A 26,935-nucleotide genomic window follows, 5' to 3' on the forward strand; every position below is an offset into this window, starting at 1 on the left:
GCAAATGCCACAAATAAGCAACATGAAACCTTGGCAGCTATGATATAATAATAATAAATAATGAAGCTATGCTAAATTGCAACATTACACATTCCTTCCCCAACACTTGTATTCTTATAACTTTACAAAGGCTAATAATTATTCGACAACATTTAATTTATTGAATATGACAGCAGCCCACGTCCGACACGCCTGGTCTCCATGAAATCCCAGCTGCAACTGTCAGAGGTGCCTTGGATTCCATAGAGAAGGAATGCCGAGCAGTGAGACACATTAATTGTAAGTAAAGTGCGTGACCGTGTTATGTTGCGAACCTTAACTATACAAAAACATTGACATGAAAGAAAGACTGAGAAAGCATAGATGTTAACCATAACCAAGGACTAAGTACAATCATTATAACGCGAGAAGTCAGATCGGGTGCATTTTTCTTAGGGCAGCAGCAGAGACATAAGTGAAATAGAACCATGACCTTGTTATACAAGCCCACAGCACAAATACATCGAGTTTCTACTGACAAGATCATCAACTCGCCAAAGAATTCCCCTCTGTAACGTGTCGTGGACGTCACGTACAAGCTGTTCCGTCGTGACCTCGCTCCCAGAAGTGCCTCGCGCGCAGCGCCGCTGAAATCTGTACCAAACAAAGATGGCGGCCATGGCGAGTGCTTGCCGGCTACTAGCATTACGGAGCGTTGGGTAAGTGAACAGAGATTCTGTGGGGAATACTGAGGGGGGAGCGCCCTCCACTCTCGAATAGTGAAGACTTTGATGTCATGTGGCGGTTCCCCACTCCTCAGCCTTTGGAGCCCTACTACATGCTGCACATTTTCCTGTCACCCTTTTAGTGAGGTTCCCCTGCTCTCTACTGCTGGACAGCATCTCTTTCAATAGAGCCAAGCCTTTTCCCAATTTTGCTTACGACGCCGCTTTACTATTTATGACGTGAGACCCTCAGTCCTGCCTTTGTAGCCCAGCCTTCTAGGTTTATCAAATGACTTAGTCCACGAGCCATCGCGTTTATTCATTGGCGTGGTGCATTTTGGGAGTTGTATTTTTGGCTTATGTCCCTCTCAACTGTTATGGTTCTAAGGGGCGTGGCTTCGACTGTTATGTGGAGTAAGTGAGATGTGAAAAAAGGTGTGTAATTAAGGTTTATATAGCGGATAACATTTATGACGTCTTGGGGCGGTGTTTTGCTGGTTCGAGGATGATGCTGATTCCAAAGAGTGTGATACCTACCAAAGAGGGTGATTTGATTGGCCAGAGTGCTCGACATTCTGATGTCTGTACGCAAAGAGCATATCCAGTCCATGTTTTTTTCCTTGCGTTCTGCGACTTGTAGTGCTGCTAACGCCGTTATAAAGTCGGGATAAGTGTCGAATACAAAGGCAGGAAACCTGTATTGGATGAGCTCTTCATGGATGGACATGGAAACGTGATCTTTCTGGAGATATAGTTTAATTTAATTGAAATAAAACAACACACCTAAAACAGATTTGTAAAAGGAAAGACCGGTACTCAAATAACTGTCAGTGACTTGGAGTCATCTGGTATCCTTGTCTTTGTAAATACTAGCCTTGTTTCGTCTCTGCAGGCCGGCTCCAGGGTTTGGGATCTGGGTGGGCCATGAAGAAGATTGGGTAGGCTATAAAGAAGAGTGGGTTGTCCAGAGACTCCCAGATGTATGAGACCTGGGTCTATGCATGCTGGGCGGTGTTCTACGGTTGTTAGCTGTCTACCATACTCGCTGCTGGATTCTGTCTGCTAGTTTTAGCTGTGCGTTTCTAGAGATTTGAAGCTATAGGCTTGATCTCTTCTGCTCTCTCCACCTCACATTGCTCTCTATGTCACCTTCTTCTCTTTTGATTTCACTCTCCTTTCTCTCTGCTCCACCTTGCTGTGTTTCTTTCATTTCACCCTCTAACTCTTCCCACCTAACTCTCCTCACATCATCCCACTCTCTCTCCTCCGTAGCCACCGGTTCCATGTGTCCCTTCACTTTCTCCACTTCACTATCATATTTCTCACACCTCACCCTCCTCTCTTTCCAACTGCTCCTACTTTCCCTCTCTCCTGACCTTGCAATCGCACAACATTTTACCCTCACTCTTCTCTGCACCTCACCTAGCTCTCTTCTTTGCCCTTTTCTCTGTTCGTCTCCATCCTGTGTCTTTCCGACACGCCCTTCTTATTTCCTCATCACCATTCTCCTTTTGTTCTCACTATCCTCCCTTCCGATCTCTCCACCGCACCATTCTCTCTTATCAGTTTAGGATCCGAAGAACAGCAGCCCTATAGTCAGATCCTCTAGAATTATGCAACAGGGGTGGAGCAAAGTATGTAGCAGGGTTGACTAAGTTATGCAGGTAATGCAGGGTAATATTACTTTATTGTTTTGTCATTTTTGCATGTTAACACTCTGTGGAAAAAGGTTTCATCTCATAAGTGCCAGTTTAAAATGCAGCCACAGCAGTAAACAGCTGCAAGGTGAGGAGTAAACCTCTGTGAAGGGCCTTTCACTATGCATTAACACATCACTGCATTTTTAGTAACATTTGATCTGTTTAAGATAGCTTTTGTTAACATCTGCTAAATTATACACTAGATGGTTGATTATGTGCCACGCGTGACAAATCCATAATTAAGCATAAAATGCTGCTGCTGCAGATTCACATAATTCCAGTAGCCCTAGCTATAATCCAATCCTGTCTCTTCATGTGACAAAATGAAGTAATTTGTTGGGAGAGAATAGATGCACAATTAACGGTGCACCAAAATGGGGTGTATGTTCTTTCTATTTCCATTAGCGAGCCCGGCCTTCTTCAAGTAACTCCGGAGACTGAGAGTAGGCAGGACAGCGGTGGCACATGTTGCCAAAGACTCAAACCCGGTTCCCCAGCTCCAAAGTCAGCAGCTCTGGTTGTAATGCCACATCCTCTCCCCTATGCTCGAGTTGTTTATTTTCTAAACATAACTGTCAAACATTGCAATAGAGAGCAATTAAAGATTACTTAAGGAGGAAGTAGTAAGATTAGAAATTAAATACACTTAAGCTCAGTTGCTGTCTGAGTTATATTCTACAACTGCCTAATTTAGACGAGGGGAGTTTAGAATGTGCCCCATAATGGGCTACAAAACTAATAGACCCTTGCCGTCAACAAATGTCTTCTGATGTCTTTGTATGCACAGTGTGTCTCCGCATGCACAAAGTGTCCTTTGAAGTGGTGATGAAAAGTTGTTCACCCTATCCACACCTCTCTATACAGCTCACCCCTTTCTCCATCTGCTGAGTTCTTTGTATTTGGGGATTGTCACACACCTGCTACTGCCCATTGCCAGTATAGTTCTTCTTTCTCGTCTGAAGCCCACACCTCCTTATTTGAGGAGGTCTAATCTCCTGTCTGTAATAGCACTTCACCTTTGTCTGCTGAGCTTCATCTCTATCTTTTTCTTTGGGGCCCATCCTCTTGTCTGCCAGGCCATTGTTTCTCCTACAAATCACGACCCGAACCTCCTTTGTTGGACCTCCTTTGTTGGACCTCCTTTGTTGGACCTCCTTACTGTATTTCTCTTCCTCCTTTACCTGAAGAACCCTCCTACCTGTGTCTGTGAAGGTTCATCTTTCTCTCTGGTGAGCTACGTTATCTTTTGTAACAGACCTCATTACCCCTTATTCACAAATGCTTCCCTTGCAGTTTGAGGTTTAGTGTAGTGCAGACCACTTCAACATCAGAGTGCTCTACACATTTACAAAATATTAGACAATGTGTAGGGATAAAGAATCAAAACATTACATTAACATCAGCATAACAGATTCTTTCTTCCCATCATGAACAATTGGAAGGGAAAGTGTGTTTACCCCAGTCAGTCACTCATTATTTGCTTCTCTGGTTAGATTTAGACTGAGTGAGTTAGCACTAGAGAGTCATTCCTGGTTGAGCCGAGTGAACAGGTTTAATAGGAATTCTTTGAACCCATTCGGAGGAAGTGTATGAAGTCATTGTTCGGAGACCTAGCGGAAAGTTATTCCCGATTTTTTTGTGTAGCTCCAGAATAGAATTGCCAGATGGTTTAGTTTATTGAATTTTAGGATTTCGAGAATGAACACCTCTTTGTTTTTTTTGGAATTTCTGCCTTTATTTAGGATATCTGACTTTTGTGCATAGTAGGTATTTCAAGGAGTTAGGAAGCATAGGTCTGTTTTTGCTGCATGCAGTTGTTACTATGCATCATCTGTCCATTGGTAATTAATGTATTGACATTAGGAGATGTGAGAAATAATCACTTTTTCGTATTTGAAATTACTCTTGTGGCAGAGCTCAGGACTTCTTTTAGTGGCATAAGGTCAGAGCTGGGGAGGCTTATGGGTCAATTGAGTCTATAGTCCACTCTAGCTAGAACCAACAAAAGCATAAAAGTCTGGAGGTCTTGAATTTTATTTTGTCGTGAAAGGTATGTCATTGGCCCTAAGCATTCTTGGTTTTGTAGTTTGTGTCCATGAAATGAGAGTCTGCCATCCAGTAGAAAATCAAAAAATATTCCTTTACTTAAAATTATCAGCTTGTTTCCCAGTGGGCTTGAGTCAATGAAGGGTTCAGTTGTTTGGTGTGAAGACTAAGAACTCTGACTTGTTTGAGTTTAGTTTTAGGAAGTTGCTGGGGAGCCAATATGAGACCCCTTTCACTTTTTCAGTGTTTGGAAATCTTATCTGATTCTCTGTCATTGGAGATCTTACTGCAGCAAATCTTTTGATGTCCTTGCATGACTTGCCCGAAATGTATAGACTGTGGTTTTTCACCAGTGGACTCAACAAAATAATAGTATGCTGGAAGGTCCTTTATAATTATGTTTAGCAGCAGACCCTACGATTTACCGGTTGGGTTTGCACCCAAAATGTGTAGCAATCCAAGTTGAGGATACTAGGCAGTAGGTAGACATGAGTGTTTACAGCTGATTGTAGTCCCTTTTTTTTTTTTTTTTACCTCTGGACGTCAAAGGTAGACGGCCTACTGGTCTCTCCCTTTGCAGTCCCTCAAAACTGGTTTCATTATCCCTGCAACATGAGTAGTAGTGAGTAGTGCAAATCCATGAGAGTGCAGTCTAGGTAGAACTAGGGACTCTACTTGAATTGAAGGGTAGGTGGAATTCGTGCAACATTCTTGATTCCACAGAGATTTTGTTACCAGCACTGCACCATGAAAAAAGTGGCAGATGTAGGAGGGGAAATGCCAGTGCAGAATAGTGCCAGCTAACAACGATATGGTTGAAGGAGGGCACCCACCTGCCAGCCTGCCCCCACACCCTGCAAAGGAAAATAAAAGCAGACTGGGAGACCTCATCCCTGCTCATAAAACAGGACAAAAGGAACAAAAAACGTTAATTGCAGAAGCCCATACTCAAATCCAGGTTGGAGTCCACCCAAAAACAAACAAAGCCAGTAGGTCTGGAGTTGGTCGCCAGCCTTTTGGCTTTGTCGATGCTTGTTTCATTGTGTCATGGTTTTTGCAAAAACTTATAGTTGGGGAAACTGCTGTTCCCTCGTCAGAACTGGAAAAAATGGTTATAAATGAAATGTTTGTTTTGGTCACAAAGATCACACATTGCCATAGGTGACCATGGCACTTGAGGGAATTACTTTTGTATGTGGCCAAGCTCATTGTGAAATGGCAGAATGCCATCACGCGAAGTGAAGTTAGCCAAACTGGGCTTACCTTTGCTCCATACTGTGTGCTGTAGTGGACAAGAGGCAAATGTGAATGACACATTGACAGATTAATGGATGAAGAGGGCTGTCTGGAAACTAGTATATTATACATATTTTTTTAATGCTATCTGTATTTAACCACCAACTCCATCTTGACTACTGACTTCATTTTGTGCTTCACTTGGCTTCAGGTGCTTGCCGTCACATCGGTGGCGCAGGATTTTTCCACACCAAGCTTGTTTTCCACATAGGATGTGTTTTTGCTTCTTCCCACCAGCACCGGGTTGCACTGTGCAGGAACATAACATGGGGATGTGGACAGTAGACGTGATAAGACATTATCAGCTTGGGAATGTTTTCATTATGGAAAAGTACTTTCTTCCTTTGCGTATTTTTGACACAGACCATGTACGGTCATCGCTTGAATTTCATAACTTACCCGAAGGGAGGGGGAGGTTGACAGAACCTTCCTCTTGGGTTTGTTTAAGGTATGTAAGGTGGTGAAACTTGCACTGAGGCAAAACAAACTAATTTTGGTGGTGGACGCAGTGCCCAAAACAAAATCCCATCGGGGAAGGTTTCTCCTGTCTCGGCTGTCCAGGTTTCCTCCGCTTCATGTTGGCAAGGATGATGTTGTATTCGATCCCCGTGGTGATGCATTTTTATTCTTAATTATCTAGCTTTGCTGGTCATGCACATAATACTTATATATTTTTCACAGCATATATTCATTATTGATGTATTGATTATCATAGATGTATGGCACCTTTTTATGCACAGTGTTTTACACCTTTTTAAACACAGAGGTAGAGTTAATCAAAAGAAAGTTCATTCAAACATTGCTAAAGGAGGGCTAGATTGGAACCCTGATGTTTGAGATGCCAATATTTGGGATTCCACCTATTCTTTTTTTTTTTTTTCCGATTCTAATGAGGAGTCTGGTCAAAGAGCTGGGGGCAGCTTAAGGCATGGGAACAGGAAAAAATGTAGACGCAGCCCCATACACAGACGAAAGTTACAGCAGAGACCACAATTCCCTGCTGGGGCTGCGGCTATAGATTCTTTAAAGAACTATACACAACAGGAAGTCAATTACCTAACCGACAGATTCAGGCAGAGATCTGGGGAAACATTACTCACCTGGATGGTGTGATTATGTGACACAGGAGCCTCTGGAATAATGCTAGATGTAGGAGATGCTCCTACATTGTGCATATTTAACACTGATCCCTCTGTACAGGAGCAGTTTACGAGTTATCAGAGTAACCAGCAGATCACCCTATTGCAGATAGCAATCATAGGGTGTAACCATAAGTATCCTATAGAATCAGACTGGCCACAAAATGATAAACCTTGGTATACATTAAGAGATGTAATGTAGAGAATTAAGGAGGAGGAAATAAACTATTTTTCTGGGTGATGCTCACCGTCTGATAGATGGGCCGCTCTCTGTGTCAATGCAAAACAAGATAATTTGCTTTGCTCCTCCAGCTTACAAACATGTGATGATGACCTTATTAATCAATCAGACAGGTAATCCTTTAAAAGATGTGCTAGAGGCAGTTTGTTAATTAGGGGAGCTCACAGACTAGATATAACCTGAGAGAGCCTCGAGGTCTGAGGATCGTACAGACAATAACAGAGTATGTAGGAGATATATGTTTATGGCGTTGTTGAAGGGTGGTGTCAACAAAGAGCAGATAGATGGAATAGATACTAAGAGTCAGTGGGAAATGTATTGTAAGTGAAGGCCGGACAGAAAGGCAGGCAGCAGAAAAGAAAATAAGCAGGATAGCAAACAAGTGAATCGGGGCAAGTCACAGATGAAGGAGGAAGCTAAAGAGATGGAGAAAAATGTTTCTTAATGGGGGAAGGAGGAGGAAGGTTTGGACACTGATTGGTTAAATGCTGAAAACAGGGAAGGAGGGGAATCTCCGACTTGGGCAAAAGTTTACAGGTGTAAATCAGATTAGGAAACGGGCCAGGGTCCGGTACAGGGATGGGTTTGTAAAGAAAACGGACCCCATGTTGATATAGAAATGTTTAAAAGGTTCGGGCCTTGGTGGACACCGGAGTGGAAGCCTCTTTTATTCATGGAAATCCCCAAAAGTTCATGGGTCATCACTGCACCATCACAGGGTTAGGTGGAAAGCAGCCCCCTGCAGTGCAGACTAATGTTCAAATGAAAATAGGGAGAATGCCTAAAAGAAAATACACAGTTTTGATTGTGCCCCTCCTAGAATATGTACTGGGAAATTACATTCTAGAGGGATAATGGTTGTTACCAATTTGGATCTAAGCGATACATTTCAGTGGCAGCCGTGAGGGTGGATCGTCTAAAGATACCCCCAGTGACAGTGCCCTCAGCAACCAAGGTGATTTGCTTGAAACAGTACCGAATTCCAGGACAACATGAGGAAATAAGTAAGACTAGGTAGGAGTTGATAGAGGCAGGAGTGTTGGCTCCAGTCACCACTGAGTGGAACAATCATTTGTGGCCCTTGCTCAGAGCAGACGGGCACTATAGAATGACGATCAATTACCGCGAATTGAACAAAAATAACCCCCTGTTGACTGCTTCAGTCCCAACACCATCACTTTGATTGAAAGGATACAAAAAGATAAAGGGACCTATATGCAATCATTGATATTGCCAATGTTTTTTTTCTCCATTCCATTGGCCCCTGAAAGTGAGGAACAGTTTGCTTTTTTGTGGAACGTCAGAAAATCCAAGATATTAAGTCTCCCCCATGAGTATGTACATAGCCCCACCATCTGTCACTGGCTGGTGGCAGAACACCTGGATGAAGTGTCTGTCATTCCAGGGGTGCAATTGTCCCATTATATCGATGATGTGATGATTCAGGGAGAGACACAAGAACATGTGCAGACTCAGTTGGATAGGGTTGTGGAATTTTTGTAGTGAAAAGGGTGGATGATCAATCCAGATAGGCAGAAGGACCCTCTCATAATTTGGAGTTTTAGGAATCCAGTGGAACCAGAGACATAGGGAGGTGTTGCTGCAGACAAAACAAGATATTAGAATTTGCCATACCCCGTAATAAGCAGGAGACTCAGTGATTCATTGGATTGTTTGTTTTTTGGAGACAGCGTATTCCTCACTTGAGTCAGATTTTGTCCCCTTTTGTACAAAGTGACAAGAAAGAAGCATGAGTTTGAATGGGGAGAGCAGCAGCAGTGTGCGTTTGAATTGGCAAAGGAGGCGATTCAACAGGCTTTAAACTTAATGCCAGTACATGAAGGAGACATTGAGGTACATGGGGCAATATGCAAATTGGAGTATGTGGCAGAAACAGGGAAGAAAAAGGGTGCCCTGGGCTTTTGGTCCAAAAAGTTACCAGATACTGGAGAGCGATATACTCCCTTTGATAAACAGTTACTAGCATGTTACTGGGCTGTAGTGGATACTGAGCAAATGACCCTAGGTTATAATGTGATTCTGAGACCTGAGATTCCAATAATGCAGTGGGTGAGGAGTTCACTTAAAACTCACCGTATAGGACATGCATAAGAAACCAGTGTAATAAAATGGACGTACAGACAGGGTAGGGCCCGAGTGGGTCCAGCAGTGACAGCGGTTCTGCATGGACAGGTGGCACAGTCCCCTGTGCAGGAGGAGGAGAGGGTTCAGGAGGTACCAGAGAAGAGATCAAAGAATCACCCGCTAGGTGAGGTGAGCCATTTGAATCCTTGTCCCCAAAGGATAGGAACCATGCATGATTCACCAGTGGGTCAGCCAAATATGTGGGAGCCAAAAGACATTGGAAGCTAGTGTCATATAACCCAGTCACCAAGAAGTTGCTTTCCACTACAGGAGAAGGGAAAAGTAGTCAATATGCCTAACTGAATGCTGTATATCAGACACTGACACAAGAATTGCCTGGGACATGTCACATTTATACTGATTCTTGGTCCACCGCCAATGGGTTAGCAACCGGGCTTCACACATGGCATGTACATAACTGGCAAATACATTCCAAGGAGGTGTGGGGCAAAGAATTATGGAAAGAAATTTGGGAAATGTTAGAACAAAGTACTGTAACCGTATGTCATATAGATGCCCACTGTCCCACCGACTCACTAGAACAGTTGTTTAATTCCCTTGCAGATGATAAAGCCAAAATCTCAGAGGCAGAAGTGGCAACACAGGATTCTGACTTGGTGGGGATGGCTAGTGGGCACACTAAAAATGTGTACATCTGGGAGAGAAGGCCACTAATAGGTGGGCAGAGTTTAGAGGGATGCACATCCCCCTAGTCATTCTTCAATGCCCTATTTGTCAACACACAACACAGATCAATCCTGCAAACTGTCAGAGTTCAGTTGAGGAAAGGGAAGTTGCTGAGACAGATATGGCAGATTGATTACATTGGGCCACTACCGAATAGTCGCAGGTGTCAATTTGCCTGCACAGTGGTGGAAACTTATTCTGGTTATTTTATTGCCGTCCCTTTCAAATGTGCTGCTCAGTTTAATACTATTAAAACTCTAGACTTGTTAATGTTGTATTACGGAGTCCCACTCCAAATCCAAAGTGACATGGGTCACATTTTAAAGGTAAATTTGTGCAAGATTATTGTTCACAACACCATATAGAGTGGATTTATCCATTTCTATATTACCCACAAGCTGCAGGACTGTTTGAGAGAATGAACAGTTTACTGAAAGCCATTATGAACATTTTCTGATGAAACTGTAGAGAGCATTTAAATTAAGCCCTCTAAATTTTAAATAATAGACCTTTGACAAATGCATAGACCCCTTTAATGCAAATGTTGACCCCGGCGTTAAATATACAACTCCATGTAGCAACAAACATCATCATGCATTGGCGGAAAAAAACAAGAGCCTTAGCTCCTTTGCGAGTCACACCAGAATCTGCAGGTCTTGATTTACCTGCTTTGAATATGTACAGAGTGAAACCAAGAGACATGACTCTTCTTGAAACAAGTGTTGGACTACAACTTCCCCCAGAGCACTTCGGATTGATTGCTTCTAGATCTGGGTTGGCACTCAAAGGTATTCAGGTCGTGGGGGGAGAGATTGATGCAGACTACGAAGGAGAAATTAAGGTTATCCTACTGAACAGTGGCGATACTGGAGACAGAATTGCCCAGATTATCATTATTCCAGTGCATGGAGGAGTAGTTAAAAAAGGGGACAGTCCCAGCCCTTCTTGCAGTGCATGGGGAGGGAGGTTTTGGCTCAACTGACAAAAATCCTGGTGCTAAGGTGTGGATGGAATCTCCAAACAGTCCTCCTGAACCAGCAGAAGTTATTGCAAACGGCAGGGACTACATATTATTAGTCATGAAACCAGGACAGAAAAAGTGGGAACACGTACTAGCGGATAAATATTATTTGCGAGAATTATCATACTTGTCTCTTTTACAGATCATACTCCAAGGCGTCTTTATGCTACTTGTACTGCCTGGTCGGTGTTCGAGAGTGTCCATGTAAGGTCGGGAGGGACCGAAACCCCCCAGCTCTAAAGTGATTGACCGGCTGCACTGTTAGACACCTTTATTGCATTAAAACAAGAATGTTCCGATCCATCTGGCGCGTACCGTGCGTAACAGATCGGATTTCTGCATGATGAATATGAAAAGTACTGTTTATGTCATTTCAACATGTTTAGTCACCATACCGACTCCTGCTAGCGTTTTGCTGCAAATCTTTAATGCCACCAACAAAGATGAAGCAGTAGAAAAAAGTGATGTACTGATTCACTTTACCCCCTTAGGGTATTGTAAGTTTTGCCAAGAGAAAATGGATGAAAAATGGGATAACATACCACATGTGATCACTTACAACATTATTACTGGTGATGTCTTCTACAACTTAACTTGCAACACTTACAAAATTGGAAAATGTGCTCAAATGCGCCTTTAAGCAACAACGGGGAGGGTCTCAAGACACGACTAGTACTGTCAGCATAGAAATGATAAAATGTGAAAAAACATGAATAATAACATGTCTTGCTAAAACATTGTGACTGCTGCTAGTCACATTAAGCACATTAAATTACTGGTGGGTGGTTGTTCTGTTGTACAAACGCCACCTATAGGTACATTCCTGCCAATATAATTGGAGGACCGTGTGCTTTTACACAGTTAGGACTTATGATGATTCCATCTTACTCTGGAACACATCAGCGACGCACAAGAGAAGCAGTTCAATTAAGTGAAGGCCGTAACTCTGAAATTCAGTTATTATCTAAGTCAGAGTAGCAAGCTTAAGTATTTCTATAGTAGGAGTTTCAGGATTAGTGGTTTATAATACTTGAGTTATTAAAAAGATAGCATGTTTGATCGTCAAGACTATTAATCATACTTCCATTGCTTTGTCTGAATTATTATTGTTAGATATACAAGGCACTAGAAAAGCTGCATTACAAAACAGGGTAGCCATTGACTACTACTGAAGCATGATCATAGCTGCTCAGAATTTGAGAATGTGCTGTTTCAATTTGACAGATCATTCCACCTCTATTCCAACCCACATTGATGCTTTACATGAATTTGTGAAGGGAGTAAAACAAGATGTAGATAAAGGGTGGTGGGATTGTTTATTTAGCTGTTTGCCTGATTTGGGGCAATTATGCACTATTCTAGGTGGAGTACTCTACGGGCCAGATGTATCAAAGGGTTTTACCCATTTTGTGTCAATGGGAAAATGCTTTGGTACATATGGCCCTTAGTGATTTGTATTTTAATAATGCTATGTTGCTGAATACAATGTATACCTAATCTGCTTGCAATGTTTTGGACCAAAAAGCAACAACGGGGAGGGTCTCAAGACACGACTAGTACTGTCAGCATAGAAATGATAAAATGTGTAAAAACATGAAACTTTTTGACCAGTATGTTACTAGCATCGCTGGTCAAAGGGTGGAGTGTAATGCTATTTGTATTTAACCACCGACTCCATCTTGACCACGGACTCCATTTTGTGCTTATCTTAGCTTCAGGTGCTTGCCATCTCATCGGTGGCACAGAATGTTTCCACACCAAGCTTGTTTTCCACATAGAACATGTTTGCGCTTCCTCCCACCAGCACCGGGTTGCACTGTGCAGAAACATAACATGGGGGATGTGGAAAGTAGACTTGATAAGATAGTCTCAGCTTGAGAATATTTTCAATGTTTTCAATACGGAAAAGGTACTGCTCCTCTGTCTCTGCAATGTGCATCAGGGCAGGGCCTGTTACTTTGCGTGTTTTCGATGCACGGGTAAAGCCAGCTCTCGAATTTCATAACTTACGCAAAGGGAGGGGGAGGTTGCCAGAATTTTTCTCTTGGGTTTGTTTTAGGTATATATGGTAGGGGTCTTGGCACTGAAGCAGAAGGAACTCATTTTGGGGGTGGATGCACTGCCCAAGAAAAATCCCACTGGGAAAGATTTCTCCTGTCTCGGCTGTCCAGGGTTCCTCAGCATGACGTTGGCAAGGATGATGTTGGGTTCGATCCCCAAGGTGATGCATTTTTATTCTGAATTATTTAGCTCCGCTGTGCACATATATACATATGTGTGTGTGTGTATAAATATATATATATATCTCACTGCATATATTCATTGTTGATGTATTGCACCTTTTTATGCCCGTCATTGTTCAGCTGCTGTATTTTGGCATTTACACATGTTTTACTGCATTCAAGTTAAATTGTCATGTTTTCGTGTCCTTTTTTTGACATCTGGGAAGTGCCTTAATAAATTCATTACTCAAACTAGGAGTGCTGAATTCCTTGGCATTGTTTTCCTCTTAGTTTCAAGCAGGGCAGAACAACCTTGTTAGTAGAATCAAAAGGTCTTGGCTAACACCATACTTGATAAGAGCCACTTTCTCCTGTTTGTTCATAGAAACTCTGAAAAGGCGACAATTTAAAAAAAAAAAAAAAAAACAGGCTTGTGAAAAGGAGAGGTGTAAAAAAAAAGAAAAAGTGGAGTTTTTACTGCTTGTCAAACACCTGTGTATAGAGTGCATCGGTGTATGTTTTGCCATGAAATATGCGCTTATCAGTCTTAAGGTCTTAAATTGAAATTAAGTATGTTATATAATAAAATATAGTATTTTATGTTCTACAAGCTCGTCACCAGTCTGGTTTAAGGTCTAGATGTAGCATTGCCTGTGTTAGATTTCTTTATAATTTTCATCAGATTTTTAACAAAGGCAACACACAACTAGTGATATTATTGATCTCTCTTATGACTTCACCATATTGATCATGGTTGGCTCATCTCTATTATAGGACACCTCATTGGCTTATGGGGAATTTCCTGAAACTGTGGGCCAGATGTATCAAACGATTTTGCATTTGCAAACGGTGGGAATCACAGAAATCGGCTGTTTGCGAATGCAAAAACGCGGTCTGTGATGCATGAAAGGCATTCGCAGGCCAAAAACAAGGAATCGCAAAATTTGCTATTTTTTGCGAAGCGACGTGGTTTTGCGTGTCGCATTTTGCGCCTCGCAATTTGCGACATGAAATACTGAATCGCTATTAGCATTTTGCAAATTGCGAGTTGGAATAGCGACTCACAAATACAGATTCAGTATTTCACGTCGGAAATTGTGAGACGTAAAATGCGACAAGCAAAAACAATTTCGCAATTCGATGCATCAAAAATTCGCAAATTGTGAATTTTCGCAGAATGGCCTTTTGCACATGCAAATTACCACGGATTGAAACCAGGTGGTAACCAGGTGCAACCTCTGTAAAGAGGCCCAGAATGCCTCAGACTCTTTCCACAATGGCTGCACTCTACGTCATGGCGAAGAGAATTAGGATCTTGGCAGGTTTGAGGACAGGGAGGAGGAGACAGGAGCGCATTTTCAGAGTGCGCATTACTCTTTTGGACCAGACTGAGGAGGAAATATATGGGAAGTTCGGGTTGAACTCAGCCATGATACTTGACCTGATAGCTGAGCTACAACCCATACTGCATCGCACAACACACAGGACCAATAGCTTACCCACCCATGTGCAGGTATTATGCTCCCTGCACCTACTCACCTCAGGGAGCTATCAAGGTGTCATAGCAGCAGCTGGAGGGGTATCACAGAGTGCCCTCTCTATATTTTTCAATGCATTTCTAAACGCCATGCTGAGTAGGATACACCAGTACATCAGATTCCCCCACACCCCACAGGACATACAGCAGACAAAAATAGATTTCTTCCAGATAGCACAGTTCCCCCACGTCCTAGGTGCCATAGATGGGACACATGTTGTAATCTGTCCACCATCGGCCACAGAGTATGTGTACCGCAACTGTAAGTACCAACATTCAATGAATATACAGGTGAAATGCAATGCCTCCTATGTCATAACTGATCTCGTGGCCAGGTACCCAGGGAGCACACATGATTCGTACATCTTTCGCCACAGTGGGATTCACACAAGACTGCTAGCTGGGGAATTTGGTGAAGGATATCTACTAGGTATTTTCCCGCTTTACAATGGTGCATTGATGGCAGTGTGACGTCAGATGGCTCAGCTACTCATTATACCCTCTGTTCCTTCCAGGAGACAGTGCCTACGCAGTGCGCACCTACATGATGGCGCCCTACCTAAATCCTGCAACACCAGCAGAGCGGAGATACAATTCAGCACACAGGGCAACCCGCAATGTGGTGGTGCGCACCTTTGGCCTGCTGAAGAGTCGCTTCCGGTGCATTCACAAAAGTGGAGGGGCACTACAGTACAGCCCGGACACGACCTGTAGAATAGTGGCCACATGTGCGATCTTGCACAATATAGCTACCACCAGGTGCATACCTGTGGAAATATCAGAGCCAGACTCAGATGAGGATGATGATCCCATACCTCCCCTACAGCCAGCAGACAGGACCAGTGCAGCATAGGGCAGGCAAAAGCGTGCTGACATCACGCACAACCATTTCAGATGTAATTCATGACAACACAACCTCACTGACGTGTCCTGGTAGTTAGCACCCTTATTACCTTGACTTCAGGTAACATACGTGTCACTAGGGCAGTGCAATACACATGTTTCATAAAGGAGCCATTTACAGTGTCGCACTATTGTCTTCATAGTTTACTGTAATTCAACATGTGCAGTTAGTCCCCTGTGGCCATCAAAGTAACTTTTTACGGCCACGCATTCCACTCGAGTGCGCAGTGGCCTTGCCGGCACGTCTTGTATCGGCCTCAGTGGCAGTGCTGTGCCTGGCACTGCGACGCCTAGGATCCATCGTGGGCACTGCAAGGCTGCTGAGGCTAGATGACTCCTCAGTATCCCCAACTCCAAGTTCACTGGGTGTAGCACTGCAATTTGCCAGCATAGTATCCAGAACATTGGTAATATGGACCAGTCCCTGGGCTACATCCCGACTGCTGTGTGCTGCCTCCACCTGTGCGGCCACAGCACGCCGTGATATGAGGGCAGTAGATGTAGCAAGGCGATTGACTGATCTACAAAAGCCACTGAGCATCCCCATGAATCGCCTTTCATGCCTGCGGTGGCTGACTCTCTCATGCCATATCTCAATACAGAGTTCCTTTACTGCATTGGTCAGTTCCCTGGTGTTCTTCGCAGCTGTTAGCTGTCCCTCATGCAGCTTGCAAATGTTGGTATTCAGACACTCCAACTGCTTCTGCGGCCCCTCCATGCTGGTATTGTGTGCCTGCATCTGCCTGTGCATTGCCCTCATGTTCTTGTTTTGCAGGTGCTGCACTTTGAGCATTGATGCCTCCGGCCACCGAAGAATGATGGGCCCTCACCCACTTCTGTGTGCCTGCATCGTGAGGCCTCCTGCGGGGTGTTGAGTGACGCTGGGGCAGGGACTGCTACCTTACAGTGGATCTGGCTTCTGGGGATGGAGTGCGGCCTTCATCCCTCATGTCATCCGAGTCCATGCTCAAATCGGGGAGAGGTACAACCCTTGCCCTGTGTCTGATTGGCGCAATACTCACTGACTCGCTGGTGTTGGAGGCTGTGTTTCAGCATCCCCCACAATGGCACAATCTGCTGCTGGTGGGCCTGGGCCATCTGCAACAACAATGTGCAGCCTGTTATTTATGTATGTATCACCAAATGTTGCACAATGGTAATAAATGTACACTTACATCATGTCACTATGTAGTGGGTGTTGTTTTCTTCTGGATGTCGCTCTACTTAATTAGATTCTATGTGCTAATTTCAGCTCTGGGTTGTGGACTACCACTCCCATAAGGCATTGTTGTGCCGCATCTAAGATGTGGAATGGAGTACTTATCACAATGGTTTGCACTACTTGCTATTTCCTAAGGGGCATTTGTACATACACACATGGGGTTACATTTCATTATTGGACTTACCTTTACTGGTGCTGGGTGTGCCGGATGTGTCTGTCAGTGACCCCACTGACCGCTTCGGGGAGGAGTGTCGACTCCACCAGGTCTTCCATGGGGGTGGAGGGTGTCTGGGTGGATGGTCCGCCTCCTGTGCTCCTTGCCTCCTGTAGTCTGCTGGCCACCCTCTCCTTGGCACGGGAACACAGGTCGTACCACCTCTTTCTTATCTCCTCCACTGAGCGCTGCACAACCCCACTGCGCTTATTTTGGTCTGGATGTCAGCCCAGAGTTTGCGCTTCTCACTCTCTGGGACCTGGAGTGAGCTCTTACCAAATAGCCGGTCATGGCTCCTCACCACCTCCTCAGTGAGCACCTCCAGTTCTTGCTCACTGAACTTAAGCTTTCTCTTCCTCTCTCCCTTCTCCTTCCCATTAGCAGCATTGGCCATGGTGATGTAAAGTCCTGGCTTGCTCACAGACTTGCTCCCTGGGGCTGGGCTGTGTCTCTCTCACTGCTCCTTTGGGTGTGGCTCCTGGGGGACAGACTGGGCTGACACACTTCCTGCTTGTGATGGCATCAGGCTGTGCCAGGTGTCCGTTTTCGCAATTTCCGAATTTCAAATACCGAATCGCAAATATTTTTGCGATTCGGTATTTGGGCCTCGCAATTTGCATTAGCGATTTTTAAGAAGTCGCTATTTCTGAATCGCAATTTTCTTACATTGCATTTTGCGACTCAGAAATAGCGATTTCTTAAAAATCGCTATTTGCGATTCGCTAAGGGTTTTTTCATACATCTGGCCCTGTCTTCCTTCTTACTCCGTGGCAGACAGCTCCTGGCAAGAACTAGAGACCTCACATCTTGTCTGGCAAAAATGAGTTGTGGGGTTCCTCAAGGCTCAATTTTATCTCCAACACCATATAACATCTACACAAAATCACTATGCATAGTTCTGAAAGTCTCTGGTGTCAGTCTGCATCACTATGTAGATGTTATGGGAGTTCAGTGGAGGATGCCATGTTTTGTAAATATGATTGATGCGGAACCTAGGTAACCGGTTTGCTATGCACCCAAAATGTACACCAAACCATAGTCAAGTGTGGCTGATGTCCCTCATGTACACTATCGGCAGACTTTTAGTAGCAGCTTCTAGTCACAGGGCCACATACCAATTTTTAAGTCCTGTCTAGAAGCAGGTTTAGCTGTCCATGTCAAAGGTCTAATTTATCCAGCACAAAAATACATCAAGCTTTAGGTCAGCCCCTGCTAATGATTGGATAGCTTGTATCTTTGTCTATATTCGTAAAAGTTTCCTGATTCGTTGCTCAATGCACCCCCCAACTGAAACATTTTTCCCATCCTTTTCATTGCATGAGTTGTAGCCCTCAACAGCTCTCATCAGGCAACTTAATTTTTAATTCCCTTTAAGCCCCTCTTGGGCATGCCTGGCTTTGTTCTTGCTCTCTCTTTGATACATTTTATACCACTCCTCTTTTACACCTGAACTGCAATCATCCATTGCTGCCTTAACCCTCTCCACCGCTTCATTGTTTTTAAAAAACAAATGTTTTAATGTTTCTTTCCCCATAATCCATTGTGCAAGAGCTGACTGCTTATCATTGCCCACCCCTCCACATCCCACTCTTGTTAAGAGTTTTATTATTTAATATATATAATAAAATAATAATGTGTGTGTGTGTGTATATATATTTTTTTTCCCAAAAATTTAAATGTAGCTCAGCAACAGCACAATGCTATCAAGCTGCTTGCTTCTTTTACTTTGTGTGCTGCCCAAGTAGTAATTTAGTAACTTTTTTATTGTCAGTTTGCCATCTTGGAACGGTAAATACATTTAAAAAATCAAAATAAAAAAAAGCCAAAATGGCCTTCAGTGCGTCATGACACAGGCATGCACAGGATTGGAGGCCATCTTGGAATGCTTTTTCTTTATTAGAAAAATTATTCCAGGATTCCCATTGATGCACGCATCTTCTGTGTCCTCAAGCACCTGCAGCCATCTTGGAATTGTTCTTTATCCTTTTGCTAATGTAAAAACTAAAACATTTGCCAAGCATTTTGAAGGGAAGATTTATTAAATTTGCAAATGATTATCTGAATTCCTTTGAGGGAAGAGGACCTAATTGTCCCTCCCATGTTTAAATCCATGCAGCCACCCGCCCTCCCACACCTGGTGTAAATTAACCCTGCCATCTTCTCACCTGAATGGTTTCCATTGTGGGCATGGTGCATGCCTGCACAGTATAGTGGGTCACCTATTGGCTGTTCACCCACGTGGCCAACATGATCTACAGGGATCCGTTCCAAGACCTGAAACTGTTTAGTAGTTTAGGAGTTGTGGAATTATTTACTTGCTGTCATTCCATTTGTCCTCCTACGTCTGTTTATGTCCTCCCTCCTTTTGTTTTGCTGATTGTTGTCTGTCAAACAATGACTCTGGCTGAGTTTTGTTTGAAGTGGGCTAAGGTGAATTCACAAAATTCATAGATCTCTTCGTACCGGTAGCCCACTTGACTCCCTTCCCTCCCCCATCCACCTGCTCTGCAAAACCATGTGATATTGTCAAACCTGATTTAAAATTGTTTCAAATTCGAAGAAGGCTACCTCTCGGAGGTGGGTGAACACTGGCCACATCAGCCGTGTAGTTGAATTAAATTTTTTAGGTTGAGCCTAGGCAGCACGCATGCGCGGTCTGCATGACATGCTGTATTTAATCTATGGACTTTAACCACACCCACTAATGCCATTTGTTCTTTGTTGTGCTTGTCTTAAATACTTCCGTTTTAGGGTCGAGCCTGCGTTGCATGCAGGAAGAAAAGGGCTTGGAGCCCTGTCAACATCACGTCAGTGTTTTTTATTGGTTCGTGGGCTTGCCTAATAAAATCTGCTTGCTTTCATTAGTCGAAGGCACGCATACGGCATGCCTTTTCCGGTGGCTAGCCCTCCTCGAGCGCAGCGACCAAGGTCAGAAAACATGCGAGGCTCGCTGTTTTCCATCGGGCTCGTGGACTTCTTTTTCTCTAATTTACGAGCGCGATTTCGCTTGGCAGAAGTCGAGCACTTTACATAGTTAATTGCACTTTTTCGGTTACGTATGTAAATGCACTTTTGCCCGATAGGTGAAAAGTCGGGTTAGGAGTTTCAACGCTATCAGCTCTAAAATGAGCAAACCCGAGACCCGTTGCATTGCAAATGCTTGTTATTGGTGCATTTGTCTAAATGTCCCTCTCTCTCTGTGCTTAGTTCCCTCCCAGGCGATTTTACTAAGAGAAAAATTTTGTTGGCCATCACACTGTGTAACACTTCCTCCTATTTCAGCCTGTGGTGAGCCCTTCTCCCGTCTGGTTTTGTTTGCCTTTGTGCTGATTTCACTGCATTGGAATATTCTTTACTGGTGAGGGTCCACACTGACACACACGTCAGGTAAGCGTGGTCCTTTGACGAGTGTCTTATTCCTGTGTTTGACATTGTATGCAGCGCAAGCATGACCTTCTTGTTAACTTTACCGAACTGGCAAACCCTTTTTGCTGAGGATTCACTTCACACAGACATCAAAAGAAAACACTTGTAGCATTCACACTTCTAATGCCGATTTATGAGAACGTTTGAGGGAACCTTTCATTAACAGTTACGGTCACCAGCACATTACGCAAGCGTACAAACAAACAGCCAATAAGTAAGTGTGAGCAAATACTCGCATCTGGTAATCTAACATTTGTTTTTCTACACAGGTTTATAAAGAAAGTTTCTGGTCACAAATACGAACATAGCATGCTGTTTCTCGGGCACTTTTTGTTCAAGAAACCGGTAGGACTGCCATTTATTTTGATATATATATATATATATATATATATATATATATATATATATATATATATATATATTTATATTTATTTTTTTGGTCTTCCTCCAGTTAACAAAATAAATTTCCCCTGCCTAAGAACAGTTTGTCCTAAATGCATTGGGAGTTGCAAATAGTTTTATAAAGAAGAAACCATCATTGTACCAAGATGAAGTTTAAATGCATTCCTGTGAATGCAGATTGGAGAATACAGGCAATAAAGTACCCGGAAAAGAAATTAATAAGAGTATGGACTTATTGTCCCGTTTCTACAATGCGGATGTGGACTCAAATTATTTTGATTAATTATAGCCACTACAATAGTCCCTTAATATCCTCATTTTAGTTGTTTCGCGACCAAGCCACAAAGGCATGCAAGAGTGGAAGAGGAGTACTAGCTTACCTACTCGAAAACACCTTTGTGAACATACCACTATGAGTGTTGAAATACGCCAGTTAATTTTGCCTATGCATGCGCCTTCCTAAAGAAAGCAGAGAGAGGATGTGGCTAATGACCAGAGCTGCCAACTTTACAAATGGGGAACCATTTTAGAGTCTCTGCGTTGGCTCAACATACCGTGACTCTGGGCAAATCAGTTGATCTCATCTTGCCTACAAAACAGAACAAGTATTGGCATAGCCAGTAGGTTTCGCATTTGGGACCTTATACGTGTTTAACTATGCATCCATGTGCTTCATGGTTAAAAACGTATAAGGACCCAAAGGTGAGACCTATTGGCTATGCCTATGCTTGTTTAAAAAATAATGGTTAACCCTGTCGCTGTGCGAGCCTGCCTCCAGTGTTTTCACAGTCCTTGTACAAAATCTAAAGAGGCATTCCCCTTGACTTACGTACACTGGATACTTGATTTTATGACTTTTCTGAACAGGTCAGTGTGGTAATTAGGAGTTAACATCAAACCATATGAAATCCTCCTCTCACAATAAATCATTTTATCACACCAGTTCAAAAAATGCACCCACCATTTAGAGACTGTACTGATTCAGTTTTGGTGAAATCAGTTAAGGCAATTCATATAGCCATATCTCAAACTATTTTATTTACAATGAGTTTGAAAGTAGTGAGCTGCAAAGTTTGACAATAGCCACTCTGGTTGAAGTTGAAGGCAGATGGTAAGGGAAAGTAGGGCTGCTATTGGTCGGTTACAGATTTGAAAGGCTTTTGTCAAACTGTGGCGATCGCTCCTTTCAAACTCAATCTGAGCGGTTTCGTCAACCTTTTGGTGCTTCCACCTCGAAACCCTCTGGAGTGGCCCTTCTTTCCTTCACCGCCTGCAGCTCTAAGTCAAACCGAGCGTCTCTGCCCCGCCTAGCCGCACACTGCTCCCTGAGAGGAGCGCAACCAGGACAGAACCGGAGGACATCATCCACCTGTGCCGAGGAGTCCTCGGCACCACCCCTTTGATCTATTACATTTGCTCACTAATCTTGCTATTTCTGAGTCTACAAAGCTATACTTTGTTATTTGTGATTTGAATCTGTATCATGCTGAACTTAAAAGTAACCAGGTAAGCAATCTTTATTTTTCTACATCTGTGTGAAGGCTTTTTGTGTGGCGTGTCTCATGAGGTTATTGTATGTGTGTTTAACAAGTACTTTACACATTGCCTTCTAAGATAGGCCTGCCTGCTCTGTCTTAAGCCACAACAGGGTGAGCACAGACTGATTTATGTTGTTATTGATTTGCCCTGACTAGGATTGTGGTCCCTTCTTGGACATGGTGCCTACTTTTGTCAACTAGAGACCCATTTCTAGCATTGACTAACTGTGAGAATCTGCTCCAAGCTTGGCTGGTGATCATGGGTGTCAAATGATATGCACTAAATCAGATGAACACAATTCTGTGCTTGTGCTCTGCCTTTAAGAAATTTCTAAACATTTTCACTGCTGTGATACAAGATAAAATTAGTATCCATTCTGTGTTGTCTGACTTTTGCATAGCCTTCGTCTTTGGGTATAATAAATGTCTGAGTAGGACATGTTGTCCTGATCATGCTTCCCTCAAAGCAATGGCAATGGCAATGGTCAGAATGAGTGAACTTTGCTCAGGGGCCAGTAAAGTGGAGAAACGGAACACCAACTCTAAGGGGAATTCTTGGGTTTGAACTGTCGAGTGGCTGGTGGGTTGTCTGGAACATGAAGGAAGAGAAAAAAATTGTATCTTGAAAGTGAATTCTCTTGATGTAGTGTACACACTTTGATGGTCACTTGATAATTGGAAAGTTTGAGTTCTACAACCATACCTCACTATCCCTATCGTCTCATTCCTGTCCTTCCTTGATACAGCATTGTTGCTGTCATGGGACTTGTGTAACAATTATGCTCCGTGTTCAGTACTTTTGCACCGTTCATGTACGTGGTTCTGTGCAGCTATGTGTGGCTTTCTGTTCTCTATGTAAGTGTCAGCTGTCTGAGTGGTTGTCCGCTCTTTGTGTCTGCCTGTTTAGGAGGGTGTGCATTTTGTGGTCGGTTATGTATGTCTTGCACCACTTCTTTTCAGGCTGTAAATGTTTTATGTGTAACTGTGAAGAAGGAGAAGTTTCACAAACAAATGGGTAAATAATTGCTCCATCCATCTTACTGATAAAGGCATACTGTGCCCCTATTGATCAGACATGAGTTATGTTCACATCAGTACGAAGCTGCAGCAAAAGCTAGTAGACAGCATGGACTAACATGGCTAGATTTTCCTAAATAGTATGTCATGCTAAAAATCATGCATTTGTTTTTACAGATTGTAGGTTAGTGCCTGTCTTGTTGTGACAATATTTATGTAAGATTTCCTCTTTTTTGTTTACACGGGTTTTAGTAGATTTTTATTTTCTTAACATTCTCGAATGTAGATAAAAAAAAAAAAGAAGGAGCTACGCATATCCACGTCTCCCACTCTTGGGGTACAACTTAGAGACAAGTTGTATAACAATACGAGCTCACATTATTGTAAAGATGTTTTCATTCCTACTACGCATAACAAAAGTAGGACCTGTTTTCAGTCCACATCATCCAATACAGTTATTGTTAATGATTGCCTGCTCACCAGTGATTTTTTGCTAAGTACAGCCAATACATGATCCAGCAACATCTGGATGTTATTGTTTGATTGGATCATAGTCGGCTAGGAAGCATGGGGTGCGAACCTACAACAGGAGTGCTAGAAGCATGTATCCCTTCTGAAACATTTTTCCCATTTGAAATTGCATCTGTGCTCATTATGAATGAAATGACATGGCTGGTAAATATTATTTTTCTGTAATCCCGTTTCAGAGTGATGCAGGTGAGATGGAGCCGCTACAGCCCAGTGTACCTGGAGCCGCAGGTGAACAAAGAACATTACCGCCGACCCCTAGAGGACTTGTCAGAAGAAGAAAAGCTAGAACAGGAGCTGAAGGCTGTGCGCCCCATTAAAGCTGCCCCCGCCAACCTTACCAGCTCACTATTTTCAGACCCAGTGATCAGGTAAGGCATACTTCTTTTACTTTACAGATGCACCACAAATGTTTCCTTACAGCAGAAACAGTACTCCCTTTCATGCAGCAGCAGTACACTTTAACCTTTACTTTACTACAGTGGTAGTCTGCCTTGCATTGACACGTGGCTTGGGCAGGGTGTGCATTTAACAGCTGTAGCACACGCCGTCATTTTAGAGTATCTGTGCAAACTGCTCTTTACAGCAGTGGCAAACTTCCCACACTCTCCTATGACCTTTTATCAGCACTAGGCTTTGCCGCAGCTGTGATGGACAACTCTTCATTAAGAATAGGGGATCCTTAAAGTCAGTTACAGAGTAACTGAGCAACTGAAGATTTAAAACATTATTTTTTTTGGGCCTTTAACATTGTGTTGCATCAACAGTGGCCTTTCATTATAATATCTCACTGCCGTTTCTTACCTCATTTTCATAATTATGACATTATGAGCACCATGGCTATCCAGTTTGACCCAGGGTTAGTCCTTAGGATTAAGAGTTTATCAGGGTGTTCTTATGTCTTAGTGTGAACAACAAAACACAGTCATGCCATCCTGTAATTGACCCTGCCATTCACATCCGCTATATACAACATGCACTATATAACTGCTGAAGGCAGAGTAAATTAGTCAGAATGTTTTGTATCAGTCTTTAAATTTGTGTGCGAGCTACTCTGGTCTCAAATGGATGCTCCCTATAAGTTTTGCAGCACTAAACTGTGACTACTCTGAGCCTATAAGGGTGCATAAGAGGCCTTGACATTAATTTATCCACTTTTGTTGCAGTTGGTAGCTGGAATAATCCAATCCGCCTAATCCAGTGTTGATCAAGCTTGTCATATTATCTTAGAGGATAGTGCCACTTTGTGTTTCCTCTGGCCTCTTCTCAGCTTCTTCTTTAGAGCCACACCTTCACACTGCACCAACCTATTCAATTCTTTCAGAGAATAGACGCAGGCTCTTTCCAAAACCTTGCCAGTTGTCGTCTGGCCAGAGTGAATGACAGGTCTGCAAACCTGGAAGCAACAGCATGTGTCCTGTCTCTTGGATAAAGAGCCGGAAAGCAGGATCTTGGGGTTACCAGAAATGTTCTGTGTGTAGCAGCATTGATGCTTTGTATCACTTTATCACAATATTTCCACAGTAAGAGACAGTCCCAGACCTTATGGTAGAAATCTGCTCCAACCAGTTGACACCTCAAGCCCCTGCTTGTCTGACTGGGAACATTAAGTTAGTTCTATTAGGAGTAGTTTAGGCCCTGTTAAGATAATGATATCAAATTGCTTTGAATCTGGAGTTCCTGAATACGTTGGGGATATTCTTAAGGATAGTGGTTTAGTCCACAGTAGGGGTGTACCTGTATCTTCCGACCAGTTTTCAGGCAGCTCTGACAGATCACAACTGCACCATTAGCACTCTATATAGCAATGTGATCACTTCAGATAGCAATCATAATGTGCAGGTGAATTGAAAACATTGGTTTATCAGAGGTTCCTATTGGCCATTTGGCCAGCACTTAGCAATGTAGCCGCTGCTGCACTATGCTGAAGGAAATGCCTTGGGGGAATACCCATACTCTAGTGACTGCCTGAAACTCTTTGATCTTTTCATCCACAAATAACCCATCCAGAGTGGACAGTCACTTCTCTACCCAGTCATGCAGTCTGTTCCAGTTACCTGCATGGGGTAGTGTTCCAAGGGGGAGATCCAGTGCATATGGCCACTGTAAGTGTATCCTTAGCAGAGCCTGTGCCCATCGTACCCAAGTGTTCCTGCCAAGATCTCTGCCTACCGAAAGTGAGTTCTACTGGAAGGATTCAGGAACAATGTCCCATGAAGGCTAGGGTCAAGTGCAGCTGGCAGGCAGTTGACCAGGAATACGCCATTTCCCTCTAAACTCCATTCCTCCTCTCTGTACTCCTATTCTAGGTCTGTTATCTCACAATGTGGCAGGAAAGGTATGCTGGATGTATCCAGATCAGGGCCCCTGAGTCAATGCCGAATAGGCAGTATAGCATATTTGTCTGCACCATCTTTTCTGCAGTGTTTACGCCTCCTATTTTGTGTGATGTGTTTCTTGATGTAGGGCTACCTGCACTCCAATTCTTTTTGATATAAGATTGTATATTATATCTCTCGCTCAGAGAGTTAAGGCCCCTCACAGTCAAATTGCAGCATACCATTAAACCTCAATCCCCTCTGCCAAATCTCAACAGACTAAAACTATAAGCTAGTAACAACCTGCACACTACCCAGCATTCCTTCAAGGACTGTGAAGTCAAGACTCTCTGTCCAAAGTATAATAAGGGATTGCATTATGGCATGTCTGGCATGGTACCCAGCTTTTTAACTTTGAGGGGTCTGTTATGAAAGGATATTATTACGTCTGGATGAATGTCCCATCATGAAATAAAGTGTCAAGTGCTTAAGGGTCATATTATTTTGTCTGAAGTTGCAGGGGTGATGTTCAGCAGCACTACACTGTTTATCGATCCTTCAACACTATGCTCTGCGGAGTCCATATTCTCCTGCGTGTTTAAAAAGGTACTGCGCAGCGTAGCCACCAT

At 43.2% G+C, this 26,935-nt stretch overlaps 1 protein-coding gene across 1 annotated transcript in view; it reads left to right on the forward strand.

Moving 5' to 3' along the window:
* Positions 1-399: 399 nt before the first annotated feature.
* Positions 400-26,935, forward strand: part of MRPS7 (mitochondrial ribosomal protein S7) — a 166,264-nt gene continuing 139,728 nt past the window's right edge. The window contains exons 1-2 of the mRNA XM_069200135.1: positions 400-698; positions 24,168-24,359. Of these exons, the coding sequence (XP_069056236.1) occupies positions 649-698; positions 24,168-24,359 (242 nt within the window). The 5' untranslated portion in view covers positions 400-648. The remainder of the gene's footprint in view (positions 699-24,167; positions 24,360-26,935) is intronic.

This window comes from Pleurodeles waltl, chromosome 7 (genome assembly GCF_031143425.1).
Source record: "Pleurodeles waltl isolate 20211129_DDA chromosome 7, aPleWal1.hap1.20221129, whole genome shotgun sequence".
In the NCBI taxonomy this organism is placed as follows: Eukaryota; Metazoa; Chordata; class Amphibia; order Caudata; family Salamandridae; genus Pleurodeles; species Pleurodeles waltl.